This window comes from Galeopterus variegatus, unplaced genomic scaffold (assembly GCF_000696425.1).
Source record: "Galeopterus variegatus unplaced genomic scaffold, G_variegatus-3.0.2 Scaffold373, whole genome shotgun sequence".
Lineage (NCBI taxonomy): Eukaryota > Metazoa > Chordata > Mammalia > Dermoptera > Cynocephalidae > Galeopterus > Galeopterus variegatus.
Genome location: NW_007726484.1, coordinates 232,692 through 259,925, shown reverse-complemented (window position 1 = coordinate 259,925; position 27,234 = coordinate 232,692). Strand labels below are relative to the sequence as shown.

General features: G+C 39.8%; 1 protein-coding gene and 1 pseudogene across 3 annotated transcripts; one reads left to right on the top strand and one right to left on the bottom strand.

The window, feature by feature from the left end:
* Window positions 1–1,712: 1,712 nt before the first annotated feature.
* FAM60A (family with sequence similarity 60, member A) lies at window positions 1,713–26,745 on the top strand. 3 transcript variants are annotated; one of them, XM_008568092.1, is made up of 6 exons: window positions 1,713–1,816; window positions 16,556–16,703; window positions 18,020–18,119; window positions 20,136–20,262; window positions 24,549–24,699; window positions 26,535–26,722. In XM_008568092.1, the coding sequence occupies exons 2-6, from the start codon at window positions 16,576–16,578 to the stop codon at window positions 26,692–26,694; spliced, it is 666 nt and encodes a 221-aa protein (XP_008566314.1). In that variant the 5' UTR covers window positions 1,713–1,816; window positions 16,556–16,575; the 3' UTR covers window positions 26,695–26,722. The 3 variants fall into 3 exon arrangements, with proteins under 3 accessions (XP_008566314.1, XP_008566313.1, XP_008566312.1); XM_008568091.1 differs by lacking the exon at window positions 1,713–1,816 and adding an exon at window positions 4,091–4,162 and having other exon boundaries at window positions 26,535–26,745; XM_008568090.1 differs by lacking the exon at window positions 1,713–1,816 and having other exon boundaries at window positions 15,435–16,703; window positions 26,535–26,745.
* On the bottom strand, window positions 2,425–3,015 carry LOC103586771 (annotated as a pseudogene).
* Window positions 26,746–27,234: the final 489 nt, after the last annotated feature.

Below are 27,234 nucleotides of genomic sequence, written 5' to 3'. Positions count from 1 at the left end.
ATGAAAGGGACAGAGACGGCATCATATCAAAGTGATTATTATAACCTTTGAACTCACTCTAGGTCATATACAAAAATTGTAAACTAAAGTCATTATGACTTGAGATAAACCTATAAAAAATTTGAAAATGTATATTGACTTATTATTTTACAAGCAGTTATTCAGAATCAATTATTTGCTGTGCACTATTTTAGGCACTGAAATACAAAAATGAGTAAAATGTAAAATCCGTGCTCTTAAGGAGCTCATGTGTAGTGAGAGGTGTCAGTTTTTTATCTCTTTTGTGGGTATTTAAAATATAGTTTTCATATACAGTTACAGGAATAGTATGTTACAGAATATAAAGAAAAAGGGAAGCATTGGTTGAGGACTTCAGAAATGGGTTTGTACTGTATGTACTAGGAATTGGCTGTTGAATTAAATTAGCGTTTCAGAAGTATCTATTAAAATCCATATTGTTGACACTACAGTGAAAGCAATGAAACTTGTCAGCAGATGATTAAGTTTTATGGTTGATTTTCACACTTATGTACCTTGGGACCAATATCAAGTTTCCAGGAAAAACATCCTTCCTTTCTTCCCACCCTCTCTCTACCATTAAACCGGGGTCTCTGCCTGTTGGTGTTAGGTGTGTCACAATCATTTGTCAATCTGAGAAGAGTTACTTACGTTCTTGTTTGTTTGTTTGTTTGTTTTCTGGGTCTAGAAGCGTTTAGATTGTTGAATTATCATATATTCCACAAGGAAAAGTCTGCACCTCACTCCCTGCTTTTTCAATTCCCAAGACCATCGGTATTATTTCTGGGCAAGTGGAACACCCTTTACAAGCAGCTGGAGGAGGTATGCATGTCCCTAGATTACTGGCTTTCCACTGACTAGTCTTTTAAGAAAGCGGCTCTGTTCCCACGGAAATTAACAACCATTCAACTCGGAAAGCCTTGCAGTCTTAAGGCCGAAGTGGAGAAAAAAAAATCGGATTGTTATGGGCTGGGTTACTGTTTGAGAAGGGCAAGTGGGAGTTAGTGGATGGATAGGGTAACAAAATGGGACGTTAGTAAACGACTCATTAAAACTGCATGAAAATTAAACCCCTGCTGGCCTCAGAGGATTAAAAAAAAAAAAAAAAGCTTCAAAAACCCAACTTCAAACAAAATTTAGGAAACGTGGGATTCGTACAGTTCAGACTGGGCACTTACAGGACCATCTATTCTGTGACCTCAAGTCAGAAACTGGACACAGGTTTGAGGATTTTGCAAAAGCAGCTCTCAAACTATTTTTCAACGCTACATGGTGCGCCCTAAGAACTTCGGGGGTGGAGAGCACGTCACGCAGCCCAGTTTTCTCCCTCGGTTGCTTAACCTCTCCGTCTCTCCTATCCCGCCACTCCCCCTCGCCGCCACCTTTGGCCAGGGAGCGTTTGTTTATGTGATGTCCGCCGTAGTAAGCAGTCCCCGCCCCCGTTTCCCTCTGGCCGCCGCGTTTCCCGCGCCGCGGCGCTTCTCCCCTTAAAAGGACAATAGAGGGCCCGGGAGCGCGCGCGGCCGCCGGGCCTTCTCCCCTCCCAGCCCGCGACGCGCGCGCGCCCGCATGCAAATAAGCTCGATTCAGGAGAATTTTGTACCGGGAGCCGCGCGTGCGCAGAGGGAAAGCGGAATCTACACCTTCCCGGCCAGCGGTAGCAACTGCAGAACTGCAGGAGACAATCTTTCTACACAAGGCAGTTGGGAAGGAGGGAGCGCTTGGAGGGGGGGCGCTGCCTGGCGTGCACTCCGCAGCTCGGGAACGTTACTGCGCGTGGAACGGCTGCTTTTGGGAGGTGAGTGACTCTAACCACTACTCTGGTGCAAAACTGTCTCAGGAGGCTTTGATTTCAGTGTTTTTTTATTTTCTTTTCACCTCACCCACCTCCCTTCGTCCTTACACACACACACACACATACACACCCCACACAGGAAGTTTTGTCTTGGAGATGGCATTGCTGTAAGAGCTGCTTTTGTGATCTTCAGACCCCAGATTCTTTTGTATACACGTTTAGTGTTTATTAATTAAAGGAGGGTATTTGAGGCAAACCGAAAGTCAGGGGGTGGGGGAAGTGAATGGAGCCTGGAAATCATTGAGGAGTCGCGGAGTTGAGGGATCCACGCTGAAGGTGACAATGACTTTTCTCAGCCGCAGTGTTCTCTAGCGAAAAGGAGCGCGGTGGCTGCGAGGCCCGAGGGAAAAACGACTTGCTGGCAGTCGCGGGGCGGCAGGGTCGGTGCGTCCGCGTGGGCGCGAGCCCGGGGCAGGGTCGGCGCCGTTGTTAAACCTCGTGCTTTACTTGGTTACAGCCCCCTGCGCGTGTTTTGATGGGGGGGGACAATAAACGCCGTTTGCTCGAAAACTAAGTTGCCATCCCCTTCCGAGCTGGCGGCGTGAGGGGGTTTAAGTCGGCCTTTGGGGGTCAGTGCTGGGCTCCACCGGAGCGCACGCGGCGTGGCGTTGTTTGCTCAACTCCGGAGGGATGCGGATGCGACAATGAGAGCAACACGCGGTCGCTTGAAAACAGCCCGGCTTCCACGCGCCCGCTGTCCTCCGACCGCGCCCCGGGGCGGCTGGCGTCCGAGGCCGCTTTGGAGCCCGAAGTTTTGCCACCCCTTTATTGATTCACCTGTAGCGTAGGCGTGGGCGCCGGGGCCAGGGCTCCCTATTTCTAGGGCGGCCGTGTGCGGCTTAAGATGGCCAGGGAAGCCAAGTTGACTGGGATGGAGGCAGTTGCCTGCGCGGAGGAGTGAGCGAACTCCGCAGGGCTCTGCTTTTTGTGCTTGACCTGACAGACCACGTGCTTGGGGCTGCGACCCTGGGCTTGGTCTGAATGTCCAGCTCCTTGTTAGCAGTGGGATGCGGCCGCCGTCGGTAGGTCCGGCCGGCAGGACAATGTGGTTTGGCGATGATGGCGTCTTGCCAGTTTAAAAAGCAGAGTGAAAGTCGCCAACTCTCCGCCTGTGTGAGGCGGGTAAATCGGGCGTTTCTCATCAAGGACATTACAAAACTTTGATTAAATGGGCCCGCTGCGGAGCGGAGGACCGGGCCCCGGACTCTCGGGGCTCGGGGTCCGGGCCCCTCCCCGGGGTGTTGGTCAAGTGTCTCGCCCCACGGAAGCACTCCGACATCCCTGATGCTGCACGTAGGCAGCGCCTGGCTGGACAGAAAACAAAGAGCTGCATGTGCCCGTGAGGGCCCCGCGGCGCTCGGGACGGCCGCCCGGGCGGAGGGCCATCCGGGTCGGGGGCCTCCGAAGTTCGGGCGAGTTTCGGGAGGGGCTTTGTCCCTCGGCCTCTGGTGGGGAAACTTTGGCGGCGCTACTTGTGTGAGGTGCCATGCTGGTGCGCAGGGAGGCGGCGTGCTTCCCCGCTCCGGGCGCCCGGGCGGCCGAGGGAGACAGCGGCCAGCCTCTGGCCCTTCAAGCCCCGGCGCCCGCGACGGCCGAGGGGCCGGGGAGCGTGGCCCGGACTGCTCGGCCCGTTACCCGTGGCCCGAAGCCTGTGTCTGGGAGGTCTGTGGATTCGCCTTTGAAGTCGAACTGTTGCCATGTTTGAATTACGTCAGGGCAAAGCCATGAGGAGGAACAAGCCTCGGCAGCGCTGCGTGAGGGAGGCGCGGCCTGCGGGAGGCGCCGGGCCGGGCGGCGGGAGGGCGGGCGCGGGGGCCCGTTGTTCCGGCGCAGGTGAGGGAGGAGGCGGCGAGGGACGCGATTCACCTCTCGCTGCCCTCGCCCTGGCGAGCAGTCCTCACTGGAACTTTCTTCCCGGCTCGAGATGTCTTATTTACCAACAGATCCGCCAGGGAGCATTTCTATTTGCTGGCTTGGCGTCTCTCTCAGCGGTCGCCGCGTGCCCGAGGGGGAGGTGCACTGGGGGGAGGGGGTCCGCGGGCCGGGGAGGATCGGGGAGGCGTTTTGCTGCTTTCGGGGAAACGGGCGACTGCGGCTAGCACCTCCCCAGCCGACCTGTGGCCCGCACGTCCAGGGGACCCAGCCCCGACGCCACCCGAAAAGCCACCGTGGGGAAGTTTCGGGGCTCCCCGTTGTCCTGCTAAGGGAAGTGAGGACTGTGGGCGAATTGTGCGCACCGCTGGTTTCTTTGTGTGTTTACGTGTAGGAGGGGGAATCGGGAAGGACAAGGTTTGTTTTGGTTGGGGGGGTTGGTTTCTTGGGGTGGTAGGGCGGTGCAGAGTTTGTTCTGGTAACTATGACCCCAGTCAGTTTCTTTGTTTTTATTTTCTCCCTTTAACCTTTCATTACTACAGGCACTCTGAAGATTAGGAATTACTGTTGAGTCAAACATGGATCCTGTCCGAGACAGTTTTACCCCAGCAGTCCTTTCTCCCTGTCTTCACATTGTGCTAAGGGAGGTTAAGAAAAACTTTTTTCCCCCTTTTTCTTTTAATAACATAAAACATAAATAAATAAGTAAGTTTGACCTTGTCATTAGAAGGACAGTGAAGGCACTTGTTTTTGAACTGCAGTTTGCTAGGCCTGAAAAGCGTTTTATTAATTTATGTGGCTAAACCGAATACGTTAGTTGCTCAATCAAAAGTCTGAGAGTTTTGTTTCTGATGGAAATCTGGAGAAAAGCCTGATGGCATTTAAAATGTTTACATAATAATTTGGGGAAGGGGGGTCTTTTTTGGCTGAAAGGTACGCGTGACTCAGTGTTTGGTGATTATCCACTGCCTTTTCTCAGAATGACCTTGAAGAAGGAAGCATTTAGGGAGTTGGGCCTAAGGTGGCTCAGGAGGAAGCTGCTCATGAAGATGACACAGGGTAATGGCTAGCTAACCCTGATAGCTTCTTAACAGTTCCTGTGAACTGGGATTGACCTTCTGGATACCCCTCCTAGATTTTCTTTTCAAGCTAACTTTTTTTTGTATGTCGCCCCAGGCATAGCTCAAATTATGCTGGTTTGACACATGGATGCTTCTTTGGTATTTGGGGTTTGCCTGCAGTCTAGACATCCAATAAGCAGCACCATTTCTGTTGCTTTTTTTCCTGATTTCTCCTGCATTGAATTATGTTTAATGGTTAGAATCTGAAAATGGACTTTACTAGAATATAATAATGTCCTTAGATTCCCTGTCTACCTCCCCCCAAAATAATCCATACAAATTGAAATCCGGTTTTTTCTTTTCATTGTTATTAAATAAACATTTCTCCCAAGCTTTGGTTAACCAAATGTACAAATACCGAAAGACAATCATTATTAGTAAATTTCTGAAGTGAATAGAAAGAGCAAGCATGTCAAGAAAATGAAAAAATTTGTATTTTATAATTTTAGCGTTCCTTTGGGCAGTTATTTCTTTGGGTCATGTATTTAAAATGCATATGAGGTGCTTTGTAAATACACTGAGATTCTTTGACTTGTTTTTTTAATTAGTATTTTATAGCCAAGTTATGGCTAGAATTTTATTCCAGGAAATTTCAAATACAACAGGTAGCGTTTAATGGTTTTTGTTTTTAATAATCAGATGAGGGCCGGCCCGTGGCTCACTCGGGAGAGTGCGGTGCTGATAACACCAAGGCCCCGGGTTCGGATCCTATATAGGGATGGCCGGTTTGCTCACTGGCTGAGCGTGGTGCTGACAACACCAAGTCAAGGGTTAAGATCCCCTTACCGGTCATCTTTAAAAAAAAAAAAAAAAAAATCAGATGATATGTACAACAGATTTGGCTTATCAAGGTGAATGTATTGAGGGTGGGAAAGACATGCAGACTGTTGTCTCTTTGTATTTATTACTTTCGTGGGAGTTTGGAGATGAAAAGCTCAGTGTGTAGTATATTCTAGAACCTTGGTGAACAGTAGGGCTCGAGGCTGCTGTTGCCTAGTATTCTTAATTCTATGTATTTGGAACCTGGATGGTCAGGTTTTTTTTCCCAGAGTTGTTATCAGGTCCTTGGAAAACCTGACTCATGGGGCTCAAACTCAAGCATAAAATTTATGTCAGAAAAGCAACTTGAGAATGATTTTACATGTAAAATAAGTTTTTTGCTGGGGAAAGCTTAATCTAATTTTGAAACCTAAACCAACTTCAAAAGGCTGTTATGTGGATAAATTCATGCCAGGCACATAGGTTGCTTTACAAATATGTCATTTTCTTTTTTCCTTAAGAGATGGTAGGAATATAATTGGCTAAGGAGAAAAGAAACAGATTTGTTGAAGCACTAGGTTAGTTCAGAGGTTTCTGGGGTTAAAAATGCCTAGATTCCAAAGCTGTGATCATCTTAGGTAAATCACTTTGTGGTCCAGTTTCCTCATCTGTAAAATGGCAATAATACTTATTTCATAGGGTTGTAAATAATTAAGCAAGTAACGTGGTTGGTAAATATTGGCTGTTGTCCTCACAACATTGGGAAGTAGACATTTTACAGAAGATAAAACTGAGGCCTCAGTCAATTACCTTGCCCTGGGGAAACATTCAGAAAATGTAGATTGGAAAGAATGAGTGTCTTTGGCCCCCTTCCCCACCTTCAGAAGCTGGTTCTGGGATGACACTGCCCTCAACTGCTGGTTGCCTTTCCAATTCTTACTCGACTATTTCACATACTGGAGACCTAGAAAATGACATTTTCTTTCTTCCTGACTTTTCTTATCCATGAGTGTCCTGTATTGCCTGCACTTAGTCTTGATTCTGTTATTTATAAGTTAAACATATTTTGTTGTTTTTTGGTTCTCCAGTTTCTCTTTTAATTGAGTCTGCAACTAAGATTTTCTATATTATGGAAATAATCTGGAACTGCATCTAGTCCAAAGGGAGGGAGCTTGTTTTCAAAGTAAGGAGGTTTTCTTTTTACCTCAGAAATACTGAAGTCACAGACTTCATATCCAAGTTTGAAAGTAGGAATTGAACTAAAATAATTCATTTCTAGCTTTGCACTTAGTTGTTTCAACTTATTATAAGTTGAATTTGGTTTAATGTTATTTTAATTTGGTTAAAGTTAATGTATGCTGAGTTGAAGTAGCTCTCATTTTGTGAGACTCATTTCTCCCCAAACTCATCTTCTACCCCCTCCCACTCCTGCTTGAAATAAGTAAGAAATATTTTTATACCAGTTGTTGTGAAAGCATTTAATTGTTTACCAGTAATCTTCTCTGATGAAAGTAATTCATTGGACTTACATTTCCTGGAACTCTCTTGGCGGGGGAGGCAGCACGGCTGGTGGGTACGGGGATCCATCCATACCCTTGACCTTAGTGTTATCTGACTGTGCTCTAACCAAGTAAGCTATCCAACCAGGCCCTGGAGATCTTTAAACCTCACAGTTTTTTTCTACAAAAGTCTATAGATCAAATGTTTTTTTAAAAATGGCTCCTTTCAAAACATCTGTTCACATCTTTATTGTGGATACCATTTCCCATTCCATGCTCTTCAAATACTGTTCATATTCATCTTGGCTATCTCACTCTTTGGGTGGTTAGCAAATTCTGTCTGTTTCTGTGTCACATGTACAGTCAGCACCTGGTTGTAATAGAAATCTTAGTTCCTGCTCTGCAAAGGTTTACCATTGAGTAGAGGAGATAAGATGGTGAACAACTAAGTGAAATATTGTATGCTACGTGTTCTAATAAAGGTATGACAAGGAGGGGGAGGCGGAGATAGGGAGAGGGAAAAAAAAGTATTGGGAAAGTTTTGTAAAAAGAAGTAATTATTAAAAACAATTTCCCAGGTTGAGGGGATGGAGGGTAAGACATCTCAGACAGAAATAAGAGCCTGAGTAGAGGAGTACATAGTTATTAAAGTTGGTTGACACTCCTGGAATATCAGAATCCCAAGTTGGGAGCAGCTGGCAGGCAAGACCCAGATCCTAAAAAGCTTTGAATTCCTTGCCAAGGAGTTTAGATATTATCCTGAAGCCAGTGTTTGTACCTCAAAAAGGATGATTAGTATTTGAACTTTAGGAAGGTACTACCTGTTTTGAAGGATGCAAGGAAGTCAGTCAGTTAAGATGTTCTGACAGGCGTTAAGGGACTCCACCATGATGTGGGACAAACAGGCAGCAGGTATAGAAGGAACATCCAGAGAAGTGAAGGAAGAAGCAGAATCTCTAAGAACCTGAGAGTAAACTTGGTGGGGCCATACAGAGGGTAAGAAAGAAGAGCTCAGTTGACTTCCAGATTTTTTTTTTTTTTTTGGTGTGTTACTGTGTGGATGATAACCAAGTAGACAGGTAAACATAGGAAGAACAGATTTGGAGGGGAAGGTTATATAATCAATTTAGGGCATTTAAAGGTTAGAATGGATTGGTCAGATTGATCTAGAGCAAAGTGGAGATGTTGGACCAGGACATGAATATTGGGTCATTACCAATAAGGGTGTAGGTAACTTCCTGAGAGTGGACTGCCAAAAACCAGAAAGCAAAATGGTACCTCTGTGAGAATGAAGAAAGAGAAAGAGGAAACACTTGCGCATAAAATGAACTGTTAGAGCTGAGTACCTACCATATGCCTGCCAGTCCTTGTGTTGGTGCTTTACAGGTATTAATCAGAAGAGTTGGGATTTATCACCGTTTTATAGATGAGGAAACAGAGGGTCAGAGAGGTTAAGGAACTTTCCTGAGGTTTGGGTCAGATCAGGTGTGTGTGTTACTGGTTACCCCCTTCCTTAAATTTTGTCAAGCTTGAAAATAGGAGAAGAGCTTCACAGAAAGGAATATGGGCCTGTTTCATGACCTTTAAGTCTCCCTGAAAAGGCTAAGTTCCTCTTTTCTCGCAGGCCTGGGCTTAAAAGAAAATCTTCAAAAAGCAGGATTCTACCCTCAGTTTAATTTGTCAGATAAATCCTGGGACAGATAGAGTTTATTCTCCTGTAATGTGCAAGTCTTATAAATTCAAGGAAATAAACAGTATACATACACTGGTATTTTTATGTACTTGCTTCACAGCATCCCTGGAAAGTAGAAGTGAGATTGTACCCTAATATTACAGAAGAGCAAATAAAGTTAAAATTAGAATGTGACTTCCTATTCAGTTGTAAAGACAAAAGCAGAAATAAACTCCAAGTTATTTTTATGTACTTGCTTCACAGCATCCCTGGAAAGTAGAAGTGAGATTGTACCCTAATATTACAGAAGAGCAAATAAAATTAAAATTAGAATGTGACTTCCTATTCAGTTGTAAAGACAAAAGCAGAAATAAACTCCAAGTTCAGTCATTACAGTGCCTTTTTTTTTTTCAAGTTTGGCAGCTGGCCTGTACCAGGATCTAACCCTGGACCTTGGTATTATCAGCACCACACTGTAACTGAGCTAACTGGCCAGCCCTACCAATGCCTTTTTCACCAAACTCACTGTAGGTATATTTTCTAAGTGATAATCACCCCTTAAAAGCAAATGAATACTCTCCAGCCCTTTGAGCTTTCTCACTCACTGGAGTCACTCTTAATCTAGAATTGGGAGACCTAGTTTTTTTTGTTGTTTTGGTTTGGTTTTTTTTTTTACACTACCAAAATTGAGGGACCTAGTATTTTTTTAATACTATCTAAAACCCAGAGATCTAGATTTGTGATTTTATTTTTAATCTATGCTGCTTCAGTTGAAGACTTGTTTGTTTCTGGTTTTGACCCCTTTCCTATAGGATGAGTTCTAGGCTCTTCTGCCAAGAGTGGATTCCATAGACAGCCAAAGCTATAAATGCTTTACTATATATAATGTCTCAGAGACAGGATACATATTTAGAGAGGCTGTTGGCAAAAAAGTGGGGTCCCCTACTCCTTTCTCAGTTTTCTTCCAGGCAAATGTATTTTTTATTTTATTTTATTGTTAAATAGAATACCATTTATAATCACTCAGAACACTGAAATACTTAGATATAAATCTAATACAACATGCTCAGCAGGCAAATTTAAATTTGACCCTTAAAAGTGATAAGTAAATTCAGAACCTTTGCTGGAATGTGGGCTGGTATCTAGAAGCAGGTGAGAGGAAATAATAACGTTTTATTGTTCCATGGCTTTTCTTAAGCACTGATGAACCATGTCTCATTGTTGGGGAATACTACAACCAAGTGGCCTAGCAGTGGGAGAATACAAAACGCTTACTCCTATTGACCTTTTGTGTAGAGTGTTGCTCCAGTTACACTGTGAGTATTTACTGGATCCTGTACTTATATATGTTTAAGGATAGCATATGACTGATTGGAAATGGTGTCAGTGATGGCATAACCAATTACAGCAACTCAAGGATCTCCACAGCTTGTGTTCTGAGTGTTTTTTAATGTTTATTTCCCTTCCTTTCCCATCATCCTGTCATTTAAAGTTTGGCTCTAAAGAAATGCATCTCCTTCACTTCAATGTTGTCTTTGGTTGCTTAGTTCCTTTTGTCTTTGTTCACCATGGTTTCCTTCCCACTTTACAAATCTTTTGCTTGTCTCCTCTCTGCAGTTTCCTTCCCATTCTGCTCTGTGTCTATTCTGATTTTAACTAGTCTATACTGTAGTCTCTCCCGTGGGGTGTATTTTGTAATGGATATCTTTTCATTTGTACATCTTTGAGGAAGTTTATTTAAGTTCTCTGGGCTTTTTCAGATTCCTCTTTAGTTAAGTGAAGATGTGTAATGATGACCCATGTTATTGGGGAGTGATGTTCTTGGTTATAAAGAAAAAACAGTATAGAAGGTGCTAAAGTGAAAGTAAGCTTCATGCTTGCTTTCTTCAGAAGCAACCACTTATTACTATTGTTTAAAAATCTATTTAAAAAAACAGTTTGTGTATTTAAGGTCTCATTTAAAAAATACTCCATGGGATTATACTGTGTAACTATTATTTAACTGCTTCTTTCATAGAAAAAGATATCTTGGACATAGTTCCCTCTCTGCACATTTAGTAGATCTACTGCATTCTTTTTAAAGGCTGAAACCAGTATTCTATAGTGAGAAGACACCATAATTTAACCAGTTTGGAAATCCAAGGACATTTAGGTTACTTTTGATATCTTGTTTCTTTTTTAAAGGTCTAAGTCCCTTGATTTTTAGAAAGTAAAAGTGATGATTAGAAGTGATAGGGTTTTGGTTATCGAAAACTAAGAACACTTTGATTTGGAGATTGTTCCCCTAATTTGTGCATATCAGTATTCCAGTTCCCAAGATGGCATGGACATTTACTTACTTATTTAATTTATTTTTGGTGGCTGGCCTGTATGGAGATCTGAACCCTTGACTTGGGTGTTATGACACCGTGCTGTAACCAACTGAGCTAACCGGCTAGCCCAGCATGTACAGTTTATGAAGTTAACTATTGATTTATCAACCTTGGCTACCTCTCTCTCAGTTTTCTTCTATCTTGTCCATCCAGTGGCATTTTTGAGTTTTGAAAGGTATTTTTGAATATAAAAAAGCCAGAAGAAGTAATCTAGAAAGTGGAATTGGGGAAGTTATTATATTGGAGTAACTTCATGTCTTTCAAAGCATACATACCAACTAAGGTGAGCCTAATAAACGTTAAATTTATCATAATAAGAACCCTCTCCACTTTTTCCTAAATGTTAAATTAACACTCTTATTATATTTAAAAGACAAGGAAATGATCTGCAGAATTAAGTTTTTCACCTTTTCACTATCTCCCAATTCCATCTTAAATAGGGTACAAAAAGCTCTAAAATTTGCATTTCACTGTTCTTCATACTGTCCTTGTTGGAGTTTAAAATCAATAAGTATTTGATATTGTTAAGCTTTATTAAGAAGTCATCTTTAAGCTTAAAGTTATTTATCGGAAATCTTTTCTTAAATAGCACCCCTTCAATGTTGACTACAGCTGTAGAGATTCTTTTTCTTTCCTATTTGTATTATAATACACTCAGTAAAGTTATTTTATGTGTTGAATTAGATGTAAAACTAGACATCAGTACTGATCCTTGGCTTCACAATCTCATTAGATTAGAATTGGCCCTTTTGTATCTGTGATATACAGTGGTTACCTCATCCTTTTCTTGACTTATCAACACCAAGGTTATATTCCCGATGCCTTCATTAAGTTGATCACTAGATTTATATGAAACTCATAGCTTCAAGGTGGAAGAAACCTTAACAAATCAGCCCAAACAGATGTTTAGACTTGATTGTTGCATTTTAAAACTTCATTTTTTTGTCTGTGTGTATTTTCTTCATATAATTACAGTTATTTCTCTTACTGCTTTTTCTGATTACCTGTTAGCTTTAAACTTTTTAACTACCCAAACAGATGTTTAGACTTGATTGTTGCATTTTAAAACTTCATTTTTTTGTCTGTGTGTATTTTCTTCATGTAATTACAGTTATTTCTCTTACTGCTTTTTCTGATTACCTGTTAGCTTTAAACTTTTTAACTTGGGAGATTCAATTAAATTGTATAGAACTATGATTCTAGCATGGTTGATTTTTTAAAACTCTACGGCATTAAAAGTTTGTGGGTATTTGGCTGACAGTATCCAAAGAAATAATGTCAGTGAAAGTGCTTTATAAAATGTAAAGTGCTGTACAAATGACAGCTTTTTAAAAAGGTTTAATCAGCACTTTTATTGAACACCTACTGTGAGACTGGTGCTATCCTAGATGCTGAGGTTACAAAGATGATAAATACAGGAGAATTCCTAACCCAGTTATGTTTATATATCTCAAAGACAGCCTTACCAAGATATAATTCACTATTATAAAATTCACTTTTGTAATGTATATAATTCAGTGTCTTTTAGTGTAGTCACAGAATTTTCAACCAACACCAGTGTTTAATTTTAGAGGACAAATGACAGTTTTTAGTCAGTATTTTAAGTCTTTTCTGATTTTTGGCTTTATCTCAAAGCTTAATTTTCTTCTGTTTTCCCCAAACACATGCTTAAGGGTGAGAGTGTATGGGGTCTGTTCTCAGCTGTAACTATTCCTCAAACAGGAAGTAGAGCTATTAGCTTCCTTCTATTAAAACATAGTGCTGAATGATGTGACACTTATGAGAGTAGATGCAAAAGTCACAAATAGTTTTAATAGTTGACGGTGTCATTTGAACAAATAAAATAGATTGTTCTGGAGGAATCATTTAATATTTCACAAATGTGGGACTGGGAAAGTCTTCTAAAGAAGCAACAGGCTGCTTGAAAGAACAGAAGTCTTCAGTTTAAAGTCAAGTTGTAGCACACCCACCTACCACCCTCCCAAATAAAGTAAAGTAACTTGGTTTCAGAGGCCATTTTGTGTCCTTGGTTTTTTTTTCCTTCAGAGATTAGGTAGGATTTTGTTTTTGTTTTTAAACATTAGTGGGTCTGTAGATTTTGTGAAAATAGTTTGTTAATCCAGGGCTTCCCAAACCTCAAAATGGTTAAACACCAACTGCCACTTAACTGGGTTGCTGTAAACAAAGCCCAAAATGAAACCCTTGTGTATTGGCTGTAGATTCCCAGGTGCCTCTCAAGTGTGGGAATAAGCTCAGAAAAGATTTAATAGGTTTATTAAGTAGTCATCCATTAAAAGGTTCATGCGCTACTTGTTTGTTGCATCTTGCCACCTCACTGTACTGTCTAGAGCACTGAGCACTGTCTAGAGGATTTAGAACCCTCTCAAATGTTCAGGCAGAAGAGTTTTGTCAGGACAAAGAAGGGTAAGGTCACAGAGCTACACAAAGGAGGATTGTAAATCATAAGATACCAGGCTATATTTTCCCTGATGTCTAAGAAGAATATTTCTCAAGTGAAGAATGCAGTATCTTGCCAGGGGTTGGTGGCTAAGTTCATGGAGGTCCCCCACCAACAAAAAAAAATCATTGAAGATGAACACTTGATTCATGGTAGCTGCTGATTAAAAGAAAGCCATAGCATTTCTTAATAGTGTGATAACTGGCATGAACCATGACTTCTTGATCAAATTCAGTCTCAGTGAAGGTAGGTCATGTCGTAGAGATGATCTGAATGATCTTTAGTTTTTTTTTTTTCTTTTTCCTTTTTTTGTCTTTTTTCGTGACCGGCAACGGATCGCAACCCTCAGTGTCGCGCCCGTACCGGACCGGGACCGGCCACGGGATCGCAACCCTCGGCATTGCTCCCGCACCTCGCTCAGCCAGTGAGCGGCCGGTCTGTATGTGGGATCCGAACCCTCGGCGGGAGCGCCACTGCACTTCCCAAGCGGCGCACTGTAGCAGTGCGCCACCGGGCCGGCCCTGATCTGTAGTTTTGATGACATGTTAATTTGGGGGGAGGGAAGGGGATTGTGAGGGTAAAGGTAGGAATACATCTGTTTTAATAGGATTTGGTCTGTGTATCAATGAAACAAACTAGCCTTTTTTGCTATACTTCCTTTGTCCTTGGTGAGAACAGAGGCTGAAGTTTCCTAGAGCTATTGATGAGGCTGGCAACTGTGAGAGAAACTGGACTTTGATCTTCGTGATGGTATTGCAGGGTTGTAAGGGAATTTGGAGAAGACCACAGGATGATGGTGTGAAGAAAAGAGCTGTATTACACGTTGCCTTAAAACAGGAATATACAAATTAAAGCAATAATTTCTACTCTGCTTTCTTGTTTCTATAATCCTTTGTCATTTGATATTTTTCTCCAAAGCAACACGTGACCATTTTCTTCAGGAGGCCATTTTCAGTTATCATATGGATTTGTTGTTAGATTGAAAAAAGTATCTGCCTCATTTTAACAAGTCTCACTATAACTTTTCTTACCACATATAGAGTACTGTTATTATTTTTTCTCTCAGAAACATCAGATTCCTAAGCATTTAACTAAAATGATTATCAACTAAGAATATTTTGTTTTCTTAACAATTCTTACAGATAAGGTTAGACTTAATTATTGAAATGCATCAGTGGCCTTCTGCCCTGCTCCATACTGCCTCCCTCACCAACAAAAATTGAAGAGTAATGCTTTATTAACAATAGCTCCTGTTTACAAGGAAAGCTTCAGTGTTTAGCTAATTATTTGCTAATAAAAATCTTTTAAATGTTCATATTTCAGAACCCTTCAATCAAAAAAATTTCACACAGAAACAAAAAGCCTTGGTGTTTGGTTACTTCCCTAAGTCACTTTCTTTAATACTTATTCTGGTATACTAAACAGAATTGGAATGGAATGGGATCAGGCAAGAGATAATGCAAAGACAAACTCTGAAGTTTTGGTTTTACTTATATATTTGTTTATTTCTAAAACAACTTTAAAAGGATGGTGTTCTGTGATTATAACTTCTAAAACTAAGGGCATAAATCTAATTGGTATTAACAGTTTTCTCTTATTGATGCTTTATATGATGCTTTTTTTTTTTTTTTGTCTTTTTTCGTGACCGGCAATGGATTGCAACCCTCAGTGTCGCGCCCGCACCGGACCGGGACCGGCAACAGGATTGCAACCCTCGGCACTGCCCCCGCACCTCGCTCAGCCAGTGAGCGGGAACCGGTCCGCATGTGGGATCCGAACCCTCGGCGGGAGCGCCGCCGCACTTCCCAAGCGGCGCACTGTAGCACTGCACCACCGGGCCGGCCTTTATATGATGCTTTTGTGATCATTTGTAATTGGATCCTTGAACATACACTCCCCCTCACCGTCACCCTCTAGAATTGTCCATCGGGGTTTAGTTTCCATATTTATTGCCCTTTCATCACCTCTCAGTCCATATATTCTGAAGTTGGCCCTTGGTTTGGATATTCCAAATTACTTCTCCTAAGGTACAGATTTACTGCCAGCTACATTTTTGCATCTAGCCCTAGAGCTGTTTCTTCCTTCCATGATGTTGAGATTTTTTTTTGATCAGAGGAATTACAGTTTATTTCGCTTTACATTTCTTGGATATTTGCATCCTTCCATTACTGCTCTCAGGCACAAAACCTCATAGAAGAGATCCGGAAACCTCTGCAACAACTGAGGGACAGCAATGGTCAGGCAACATGAGCTCATTCTTAATTTGTCTTAATGATTTATTAAATTATTACTCTTAAATTTTAAACTTGGATTTTTGTGAATTTTACATTCTCCTTTGAGCAGTTTCAATTCAGGGCCCAGACTGACTGTTTAGAACTTCCCAGTTATCAGAGAAGAAATCCCCTCTGATTTCCCACAAGGCAAAATAGTGTGGGTTGATGCATATTGAGCTACTTGTGTGCTTATCATAGAGTGGTCATGGTAAATGCTCAGAACTTTCCCAGAGGGGAATCACATTAACGCAAAGATGCAAAATAAAAAGGTGTATCTTAACTTAAATTTCAGGGTGCTCCCTTGATTATATATGATTTCATTATTTTACAGAACTGTGAGAAGAGTTTGTGGTATATTTTCCTTAAAAACTTGATTTTTTAAAAATGACCCCCTTCCCCATTTTCAGAGTGAATGGTTTGCCAGGAGAGTAGAAGGAGGCTGTAGAGGCCTACTTAAATAACTGAGCTATTTTGTGTGTTTTATGCACTTGCCATGAAAGTGTCAAGAATGGAAGTGGATCCAGGAGGTCTTCCCCAGAACCCACCTGTCATATAACACCAAGTTGCTTGGGGGTGAGGTAGAGCAGAGAAAACTCTTTTAATGGTTTTTTATTATGGACTTCAACAAAGCTGTGTCAATTCCCTTGGCTTTACAGACTATTGCCCAGAAGAAAAGATGTTTGGTTTTCACAAGCCAAAGATGTACCGAAGTATAGAGGGCTGCTGTATTTGCAGAGCTAAGTCCTCCAGTTCTCGATTCACTGACAGTAAACGCTATGAAAAGGATTTTCAGAGCTGTTTTGGGTAAGATCATCTGTCATTTGTACCATTCTTAGAGTGGGGGAAAAAAAAAAGAAAAGAAAAAGAAAAACCCACAGCACATAGAAATATTTCCAAGTAAGGTGATTGGAGCAATGTGCTAATAATTAAAATCACTTATGTTCTAATCTAGGCTATTTAAAAACTTATACTCTTAAAATTAATCAAATACTATAGACAGCCTACTTTTTCCAGATTATGAGGAGCCACCAAATTAATTGGAAAGGCCCTTGTAGTTGTAACTAGACAAACCCTTTTGTTGTTAACTTCAGGATCTGTTAAGGGATTAAAAAAAATTACCCTTATTCTGTTTTTTAATAGTGGTCCTCCAATATTTTTCTGGTTTTGTATTGTTTTTCTAAACAATAGAAATATATTTTAATGTAATTTACTGAGGAAGATGATACTAACAAGACTTAATGTTCTGCCCTGAAACCTGTCAGGGTATATTAGCTTTCATTTTATAATTGTATTCTTGTACTTGTCTTTTTATAATGAACCTCTGTTTAATAAAATAGAATTATCTTCTAACAAATACTTCAATAAAATAAGATGTTTAATGTTGAAACATTTCCCATGTTAGAAATTAATTTCACTACTTTTTCTTATCAAAACATATGTTGATCATGGACTGTGAGTTATTTAGAAGGTTGTCAAAAAGAATCTAGGCTCACCATGCCTTTTTCAATTACGTTTTTCTTTTAATGCCTTCATTTACAATTTTATTTATAATATATATTAGTATTTTTTGGTATGTATTTATAGGACAGGAAAAATGTAGTAACTGAAAGTTCCTCAGAGATATAATTAAACAGCTTGGCAACTAGTCCTATAAATTTTTTTCTACTTATGCACATATAATCACTTTTTCAAAATTACAGTACCTCTCTGGTTTGTTTGTTGTGAAACTAGAATATCATGGCACATTATTTTACTTAGAAGGTGGCATTTTGTTGCTTATGAAATACCTGTACATGTCAAAAAAGATTAATTAGATGGCATTGTTTAGAACCATGGTGACCAGGATCTCTACTAGGTTGTAAGTTTTACTGTTATTTAATTTTAAAAACATTTATTTTAAAATGACCAAATTTCAGTACATAGGATTAGTTCATTGGACCTAAAACTTAATTATACCTTTGAAATATACTATAGGAACAATGGGACTGGATCCTCTAGGATGATTAGAAATTGCATCTATAAACTGTAAATGGATATAGTTTTTTCCCAAAAGAAATGTACTTGCATGAATTCTTTAAGGTAAAGGAAACTGGATAAAGATTTGATTGTTTTCTTACCAGGTTGCATGAGACTCGTTCTGGAGACATCTGTAATGCCTGTGTCCTGCTTGTGAAAAGATGGAAGAAGTTGCCAGCAGGATCAAAAAAAAACTGGAATCATGTTAGTTCATCTTTTTTCTTTCAATTATACCTCTATTATATTTAAACATTAATTTCCCCTTAATGCAGGAAGTAATATATCCCTAGGGTGGAAAAGTCTGAAAAGAATAATAAAGAAAAACACTAGCTGCTGCTCAGATATAATCACTTAACATTTTAGCATGTTTGGAACAGAATAACCTATTGTGGCATTTCCCTAAGGCTGTATCCAGTATCTCCCTTTTTTTTAGATGCAGTGTACATTCACGTATTTCATTAGACATGGATCCTTTTTTCATCTCTTAGGATGTTCCTTTGAACTCAGGTTCGTACTAATAAGTATATAGGTTTTAGAATAAGACCTGTATTTGAGTCTTGCCTTTACCAATTACTAGTTGTGGACTCTGGGCAGGTTACGTTTGTTTAATGAAGAACAAAGATAATAGCTGTCTCATAGAGCCATGGTGAGAACTGAATGAGGTGGTATGTGGGGGTATTTCAAAAAGTTCATGGATTCATTTTTCCATGAACTCTTTGAAGTACTCTCATATATAAAGTGTAACACTATAGTAATCACTCAATTAGAAAGAAGCTATTGCTATTCTCTATGTTTAAATCTAGTTGAGATCAAACTAGCATGTTAATTTGTATTCTGTTTGCCTTTTCACTTTCCCATGTCACTGGAATTCTTCATAAAATATTTTTGATGACCAGAACATTAAGTCTTATTTAATTCTTCTGTATGCTAACTTTTCAGAAGATTTATGAAATTTACATTCATTTTTAAAAATAAAAAATTAAAAAAAACATTGTTTCATGTCATGTGATGAATAAAAGTGTACCATGGGTCCTTAAATAATTAAGTTGGCAGGTCTTCAATTTTTTTTCCTACACTATCCTTTCATTGTCCTTTGGTGACAATGTTACATTATTATGATAGGTTGTGATTTTGAGGGTGATGGCAACCTTCCTTTTTATGTAGGGTAGAAATGTGCAAATAGTAAATGTGAATGAGTGCATAAGAAATAGAACCCTTCAGGCCTAGTACATAGGGTTAGTTCATTGGATCTAATTCGTTCATTGGAAGTTGTTGGAGGGAGTGCTGTGGTGGCACGTTTATATTTTGGAATTTAGATTTCAGATTTATTAATCAATAGAAATGGTTGTCATGCTTTTTTTCGAATGATGGAAAAAGACAGTTAAGCTTGCTGACTGGGAGTGAAGGAGAATTCATCTTTTGAGCATTTTGGTGGGTGCACCAAGTACTTTACATACATAATTATCTCAGGCTACATCAATGGCTGAGCTAGACTGTGGGAGCACATGCTATTGCCGTAATGTAACTAACCTCAGGGACTAAGATGTATAGTGAAAAGTGCGTAAGGAATAGGTCTGGGGCTGAGCCCGTGGCGCACTCGGGAGAGTGCGGCGCTGGGAGCGCAGCAGTGCTCCCGCCGCAGGTTCGAATCCTATATAGGGATGACCGGTGAGCTCACAGCGCTCACTGGCTCAGTGTGGTGCGGCCGGTCTCAAAAAGGACAAAAAAAAAAAAAAAAAAGGAATAGGTCTGAAGACCTTGGTTTCAGTCTTGTCCCCCTTCACACCCACTCTTACCCATTTACTAGCTTAGTGAAATAGGGCAAAATACATAATTTCTCTTTGCTTTGTTTTCCTTCCATCTAAAATTGGAGTAACAAAAATAACCCTCTTACTGCTTTGTGGTGAAGGTAAATCAAAAGTATGTGAAAGCTTTTTGCAAACTGTAAAACATCACACTGTAGAAATGTTGTCGTTAGGCTTGATTCTTCTTAACCTAGTTAATAGACCTTGCTATTACCCACTTCAAAGAATATTACCCACTAGATAAATAGTATTTATTATTTCATATCATGTGATGATTAAAAGTGTACCACAGACCCTCAATATTCTGAGTATAAAACTGTGGTTCTCAAATAGGCATGGGTTTGAACCGAAGGGGGGATAAATTGGTGTCATTTTTTAAGTGATATTAAATTAAATATTCAGTATTTTCTTCCAGGTGGTAGATGCAAGAGCAGGACCCAGTCTAAAGACTACGTTGAAACCAAAGAAAGTGAAAACTCTATCTGGAAACAGGATAAAAAGCAACCAGATCAATAAACTTCAGAAAGAATTTAAACGTCACAGTAAGTTTGATATTGAAGCATTAATACTTAAGAGTAATTGTTAGTTTTTATTTGTGGCTGGGGGTGATATATGGCATGGGTGGATCATTTTTTTTTTTTTATCGCTTTTGTAAAAAGTGATCATTGGAAGACCATGTTGAGTTGGTCGAGATGTTATCTTATTTCTCCGAAATCTTTGAAGTCTGATTTTGGTGTCATTACTTCCCACTAGGTAGCCACTTCTTCAAATTGTACTGAGATCACTCTGATGTCTTTATTGACATCTTAATTTTCTAAAGGTGCATTTCTAGCCTGCTTAATTGATTTTTATGCATAAGGAAATTGAGTCCTCGAGATGTGCAGGAAGGTATATAAATAATTAGTGGACAGTCTGAGACCAAAGCCCAGGTTTTCTGGAAAGTAACTTTAGAAATCACAACTCATATTGAAGTAAAGTCAGCCCCGGGACTTTCAGGTTTAAGGGGCAGTGTCTTGTGTGGGGTGATGGAATTGGACAGGAATGTCAAATTAATAGGTTCACATGTTCTTATTGGAAGTTGTTGGAGGGAGTGCTGTGGTGGCACATTTATATTTTGGAATTTAGATTTCAGATTTATTAATCAATAGAAATGGTTGCCATGCTTGTTTTTGAATGATGGAAAAAGACATTTAAGCTTGCTGACTGGGAGTGAAGGAGAACTCATCTTTTGAGCATTTTTGTAGGTGCACCAAGTACTTTACATACATAATTATCTCAGTTGTTTCCATTTTAGAGCGTAGGACAGGAAACACAGAAGGATGATTTAACCTTGACCTGAGTCACTTAGTAAGTGGTAGAGAGGTGAATTTCACCACAGGTTTGTCTGATGTCAAGGCCCTGTGCTCTTTTCTATAATACCACTCTGCTCTCTGGGATAGTATAACCAATGCCCCCCGGGATTTTGTCTTTCCAGATTTACTACTGACTTTGTGTACTTGAGTAAATAGGTGTTTAACCAATGTATGCATAGTTATTCTGATGATATGTTTAATCTTTGGTGAAAAATATTTTCATATATTTATAGTAATATATGAGAATATATGAGAGAAGTGGGGAAAAATCTGGATATGAATTGCAGTTCTTATTGCTTACAGGTAGATGTGTGACACTGGAGTCACTTGATACTCAACCACAATTTCCTAATCCAAGAAATGGGGATAATCAAGTAAAAAATAATTTTGTAAAACAAAACAAATTCCTATCTTCAGAGGTAGCTACAGCAAAAAACCAAAATTCCTATATGTTAGCTATTCATTTTATCCTTCTTCCCAAAATCTACAGTGATTTCTGGTTGCCACAGAATAAAGTTGAAAATCCCTAGAAAGTCTGTGGAGGTCCTGTTTTAGGGAAAGCATATTTGGGCTGAGTCAGTTCCCCACAGCACACAGATTGTCCTTCTTTCATGGCTTTGCTCATTGTCCCTATCCTACCTCATGCTATCTAATCCAAATCCTATTCAATTTTTAAGACTTAAAATTGCAGTTCTTTGAAGAATCTCCAGATCTACATTATAGAAAAGAGTTCTTCCTTACTGTATTTGTATGTAGTTAGTTGTATATATCCTAGTATCCCAGGTATTAGATAAAACCGTAGGAAATTGCCATGTTTTATTGGTAAAAAATGGTCAAATAACTGAAGTTTCAAGTGGTTCAAAGATATTAAGGACTTCCTAGGAGAGTGAGTTTTTCTCAGCAGCATCAAGCTGACTGCTGATGTTTACTATTTCAGAAGTCTCTTAAACATTCCCCTATTCCTTTAAAGCCTGCTACTCTTAAGGATTTTGTTTGTTTTTTGGTGAAGTTGATGACTATTCATATATTGAAAGTAAATTACCATTATCGAAAACACGAATGGTGTGTTGTTTCCGATACCTAATCTTATGTAAACATTTGTTAATATAGAATACTTGTGAGCTCTATTCAAAAACGTTTCCTTAGTCTGTTTCTTCCCGTGCAGCATGTAACGCAGGATTTGATGCCTAATAAGTACTTAATAAATATTTGATTGGTTCTCTGAATTGGAGGATTGCTTTTTTTACCTGTTTTTGAGGGGGGGGAGTCTTTAGCTAAAGGTAAGACGTGTGGTAGGCTCCACTCCTATTTATGATATCGCTGTGACATAGCAGTCTCAAAGCCTTATAGCACAGTGACTATTAACCAAAAAATTTATTTTGGAGTCTTTAGCTAAAGGTAAGATGTGTGGTAGGCTCCACTCCTATTTATGATATTGCTGTGACATAGCAGTCTCAAAGCCTTATAGCACAGTGACTATTAACCAAAAAATTTATTTTCTGGCTTGTAAATTTATATGAAGTCTTCTGAGGCCAAAATATTAAATCAATTTTAGCTCTGCATCTAATGAATTGCCTTTATACCTTATTAAGTCAGGATCTATTTTCCCTTTATAGGTATGGGTTTGTTTTGCGGGGAGGGGGTTGCTTTCGAGATTTTTTTTTTCATCGTTCTTTAGTTTACAGAGGTTTAATTATGATATGTCTTGACATGGATTTCTTTGGTTTTATCCTGTTTGGCCTTTGTTCAGCTTCATGAATCTGTTAGATTATGTCTTTTGCCAAATTTGACAAGTTTTCAGCCATTATACTTGAGTACTTCTTCACCTCCACCCTCTGTTCTTTTCCTACAGGACTGCAACAACATGAATGTAGATTTTTTTTTTTTTTTTTGGTTACAGACCCACAGGTCTCTCAGGCTCTGTTAGTTTGTTTTCTCTGTGCTGTTCATACTGGGCAATTTCTGTAGCTCTTTTCTTCCAGTTCACTGTTTGTTTTCTGTGTCCCCTTCATTCTACTCTTGATCTCTTCCACTGAGCTGTTTATTGTATTTTTTCAGTTCAAAAGTTTCCTTTTTTTTGTCTTTTTTTGTGACCGGTAAGGGGATTGCAACCCTTGGTGTGGTGTTGCCTGCACCGTGCTCAGCCAGTGAGCGCACCGGCCATCCCTATATAGCATCCGAACCCGCGGCGGGAGCGCCACTGTGCACCCAAGCACCGCACTCTCCCGAGTGCGCCATGGGGCCGGCCCCATGTTTTTTCTTTATAGTTTCTCTTTTTTTTTTTTTTTTAAACCGAGACTTTCTGTTTCTTTGCTGAGGCTGTGTTTTCATTTGTTTCAGACATGTTGATAATTGCTCATTGACGCATTTTTGTCATGGCTGCTTTAAAATCTTTGCCACATAATTCTACCATGTCTGTCATTGTGGTGTTGGTGTGTACTTGCCTTTTCATAAGTTTGAGATCTTCCTGGTTCTCAGAATGATGTGACATTTGATTGAAACCTGGACCTTTCCTGATTATGTTGTGCAACTCTGCATCTTACTTAAACCTTCTGTTTTAACTGGCTTTTCTTGACAACCCCTCCAGCAGTGGAAGGAGGAGGGGCACCACCATCTTGTTACTGCCAGGTGGTGTTAGAAGTCAGGTTCCATACTCAAATTCCACGGACATCTGAGGTGGGGGGGCACTCCTTGTTACTACTAGGTGTTGGGGGTTGGAGGAGGCCTCCTTGTTATATCCGAGGTGTAGGGGAAGAGAATTCAGGCTCCCACATGGTGAGGGTGGCCTTGTTTCTGGTAAGCCATGGTGAAAGTCCTGACTCTCCACTAGGCTTCTCTAACATCACCCTGCTGGAGGTGTTGGAGTAGTGTGTAAGAGTCACGAGAGTTAAGATGGAAATTTAGGCTACCCATTTGGTCTTTGCCAGCGGGTGGCTGCAGTTTTTTCTGTGTGTTTGGTGGGTGGCTATAGTTTTTCTGTGGTGTTTAGCTGGAGCAGAGTGGTTATTGTCTAATAAAAGTTTCCTGTCTTGCTAGGCTGCCCTTTTCCCAGTTCTTTGGCTAGAGAGAACAGGTTGTAATTGGAACTTTTTGTTGTTGTCTGTTCCTGCTGGCATTTCTGGGTTGCTGAACTCACCACCATTTCCCTCCTTAAGTCTCAGACTCCCTAGATGGTCATCAGCTTTCAGAGTCTTATATTCATTTTATATATAATGTCCAGGGTTTTTAGTTGTATAAGGAGGAGGAATAGGGAAAAGTATGTCTCTCCATCTTCCTGGAAGTAGAAGTTCTCATTAAAAAAAACAAAACAAAACACACTTTACTACAAATATCTTCAAATATCAGAAGTGAATAGAAAATAAATTCTTTTTTTCCCTTTTGTTTTTTTTCCAACTCATTTACAGTGTCTTATGCTGAGGTTTAATTGAAATTACATATGATGAAATTTAAAATGTTTTCTCTTATCTTTATTTCAGATTCTGATGCTCATAGTACCACCTCAAGTGCCTCCCCAGCTCAGTCTCCTTGCTACAGTAACCAGTCAGATGATGGCTCAGATACAGAAATGGCTTCTGGCTCTAACAGAACACCAGTTTTTTCCTTTTTAGACCTCACATACTGGAAAAGGTAAAAGCAACAGAAAATATCTCTCTAATACCAGCAAACCATTTTAATTACAGGCAGCAGTTTCCCACTTCCTTAGCAATTAAATGGTATTTGGCAAACAGCTGGTAGCACATGTGATTGGAGGTGGATTAAGCTGGAATTGAGCAGAGAATTGGGATTTTGTATGCTCTTCCTATTAAAATTAATTTAAAGTAAAAATTACATCAAGGTACCTAAATTTCCTGTAATGGAGTAGATGAGGTATTCTGACCAACTCTCTCTCTCTGAAAAAGTACAAGTGCTAGAAATATATTTTTATTTTTTTATTTTTTATTTTTTTAAAAAGATGACCAGCAAGGGGATCTTAACCCTTGACTTGGTGTTGTCAGTACCACACTCTCCCAGTGAGCAACTGGCCATCCCTATATGGGATCTGAACCTGTGGCCTTGATGTTATCAGCACCGCACTCTCCCAAGTGAGCCACCAGCCGGCCCCAGAAATATATTTTTAAAAGTCTTTAAGGGCCGGCCCCATGGCGCACTCGGGAGAGTGCGGCGCTGGGAGCGCAGCAACGCTCCTGCTGCGGGTTCGGATCCTATATAGGAATGGCTGGTGCGCTCACTGGCTGAGCGCGGTGCGGGTGACACCAAGGGTTGCAATTCCCTTACTGGTCATGAAAAAAGACAAAAAAAAATAAATAAAATAAAAGTCTTTAAAAATGTTATTGATAAGTGAGTAAGTTAATCAAGAATAGAAAAAAGACAAAAAAAATAAATAAATAAAATAAAAGTCTTTAAAAATGTTATTGATAAGTGAGTAAGTTAATCAAGAATACATTACAGCAATATAACCTAGAAAAAACCTTTAGGACATGCACTGATGTGTACAGCAATGTTTGTAATAGTGAAAGTCATCCATCAAAAGGAGAGTGGATAAATAAAACTGGTATATTCACATGGTATATTCATGGTTAAAATTAAATAAAGGTCTATAACAATGTTTATGAGTCTGAATTACATAATGTTGCAAAAATTTGAAGACTACATTGTGATTCAGTGTGTATGTATATGTATATATAAAATGTATAAGTAATATGTTTAGAGATGCAACTGTGAAATTGAGAAGTATAAAGAAAAGGGGGAGTGATAAACCTAAATTTTTTTTTTTTTTGTCCTTTTTGAGACCAGCCGTACCACACTTAGCCAGTGAGCGCTGTGAGCACACCGGTCATCCCCATATAGGATCCGAACCCGCAGCAGGAGCGTTGCTGCGCTCCCAGCGCCGCACTCTCCCGAGTGCGCCACGGGCTCGGCCCGATAAACCTAAAATTAAAGGAGGAGAGAATGAGATGGGTTAGGGAAGACTGGAGCGGGGCTTACAGGGGGCTTCATAGGAAATTATCTCTTTTCCCTTAGAGTATGTGATCCATGGATATTTTTTGTGTGTGTCATTTTTTTATGCCTTTATGTATTTTTCTTAATACTTGTATATATTTTTTATCTGTTCAGTACTTAATTGAAATAAAACCACCAAATGTACCAGCCTGAGTTGGTGAATTTTGGAGGAGAGAGTTAACAAGTTTAGGAGTAGCCTCTGAAACTGACCGCTGCCTTTCAAAAGTGCCTTCTTAATATTTGAGAATATTACAGTGTGGCCTTTAAGGTACCCATTCCCTAGCCAATTGGGGTCACTCTAGGAGCACTTTCACTTGGAATGTGATAAGATTGTGTAAGCTGAACTTTTTGGTCATGTTGGGCTAGTTATTATGAAGAGTAATTTGGGTTTTTTTTGTTTTTTTTTTTGGTATGTCTGTTTTTCTGATTTATTAATGTATTTTCTCCATTTTTTATTTTAGACAGAAAATATGTTGTGGGATTATCTATAAAGGCCGTTTTGGGGAAGTCCTCATCGACACACATCTGTTCAAGCCTTGCTGCAGCAATAAGAAAACAGCTGCTGAGAAGCCAGAGGAGCAGGGGCCAGAGCCTCTGCCCATTTCCACTCAGGAGTGGTGACTGAGGTTTATGTAAAAGGGGAACAAAACATGATTTAAATTTTGAAAAGACCACAAANAAATAAATAAAATAAAAGTCTTTAAAAATGTTATTGATAAGTGAGTAAGTTAATCAAGAATACTCAGAGGCCAAGTACTAAGTAAATGTGTGCCCTTAGTACAAAAAGTGATAACAGACTAACTAGGAAAGGGAAAATATTTTTAAAGAGAAATTGGTTAAGGATTTTCTAGGTTACAGATTCAGGAAGACTAACACATTAGAAGCAAGATAATAAAAAATTTCACCCATAGACACATCCAGGTAAAACTACAGAATATAAAAAACAAAATAGACCTTTAAGCAGTGAGAAAATCAAAGACATTATTGCCAAAAGAACAACAAATACACAACGCTGAATTCTTAGCATGAGCAAAGGAGGCCAGAAAACAATAGATTAAATATCCTAAGTGGACCAAGAGATAATCACTCTCAACCTTGAATTATGTATATAGCAGAAATATCTTTTATGAACAGAGCATAAGACACTTTGACTGAAAAAAA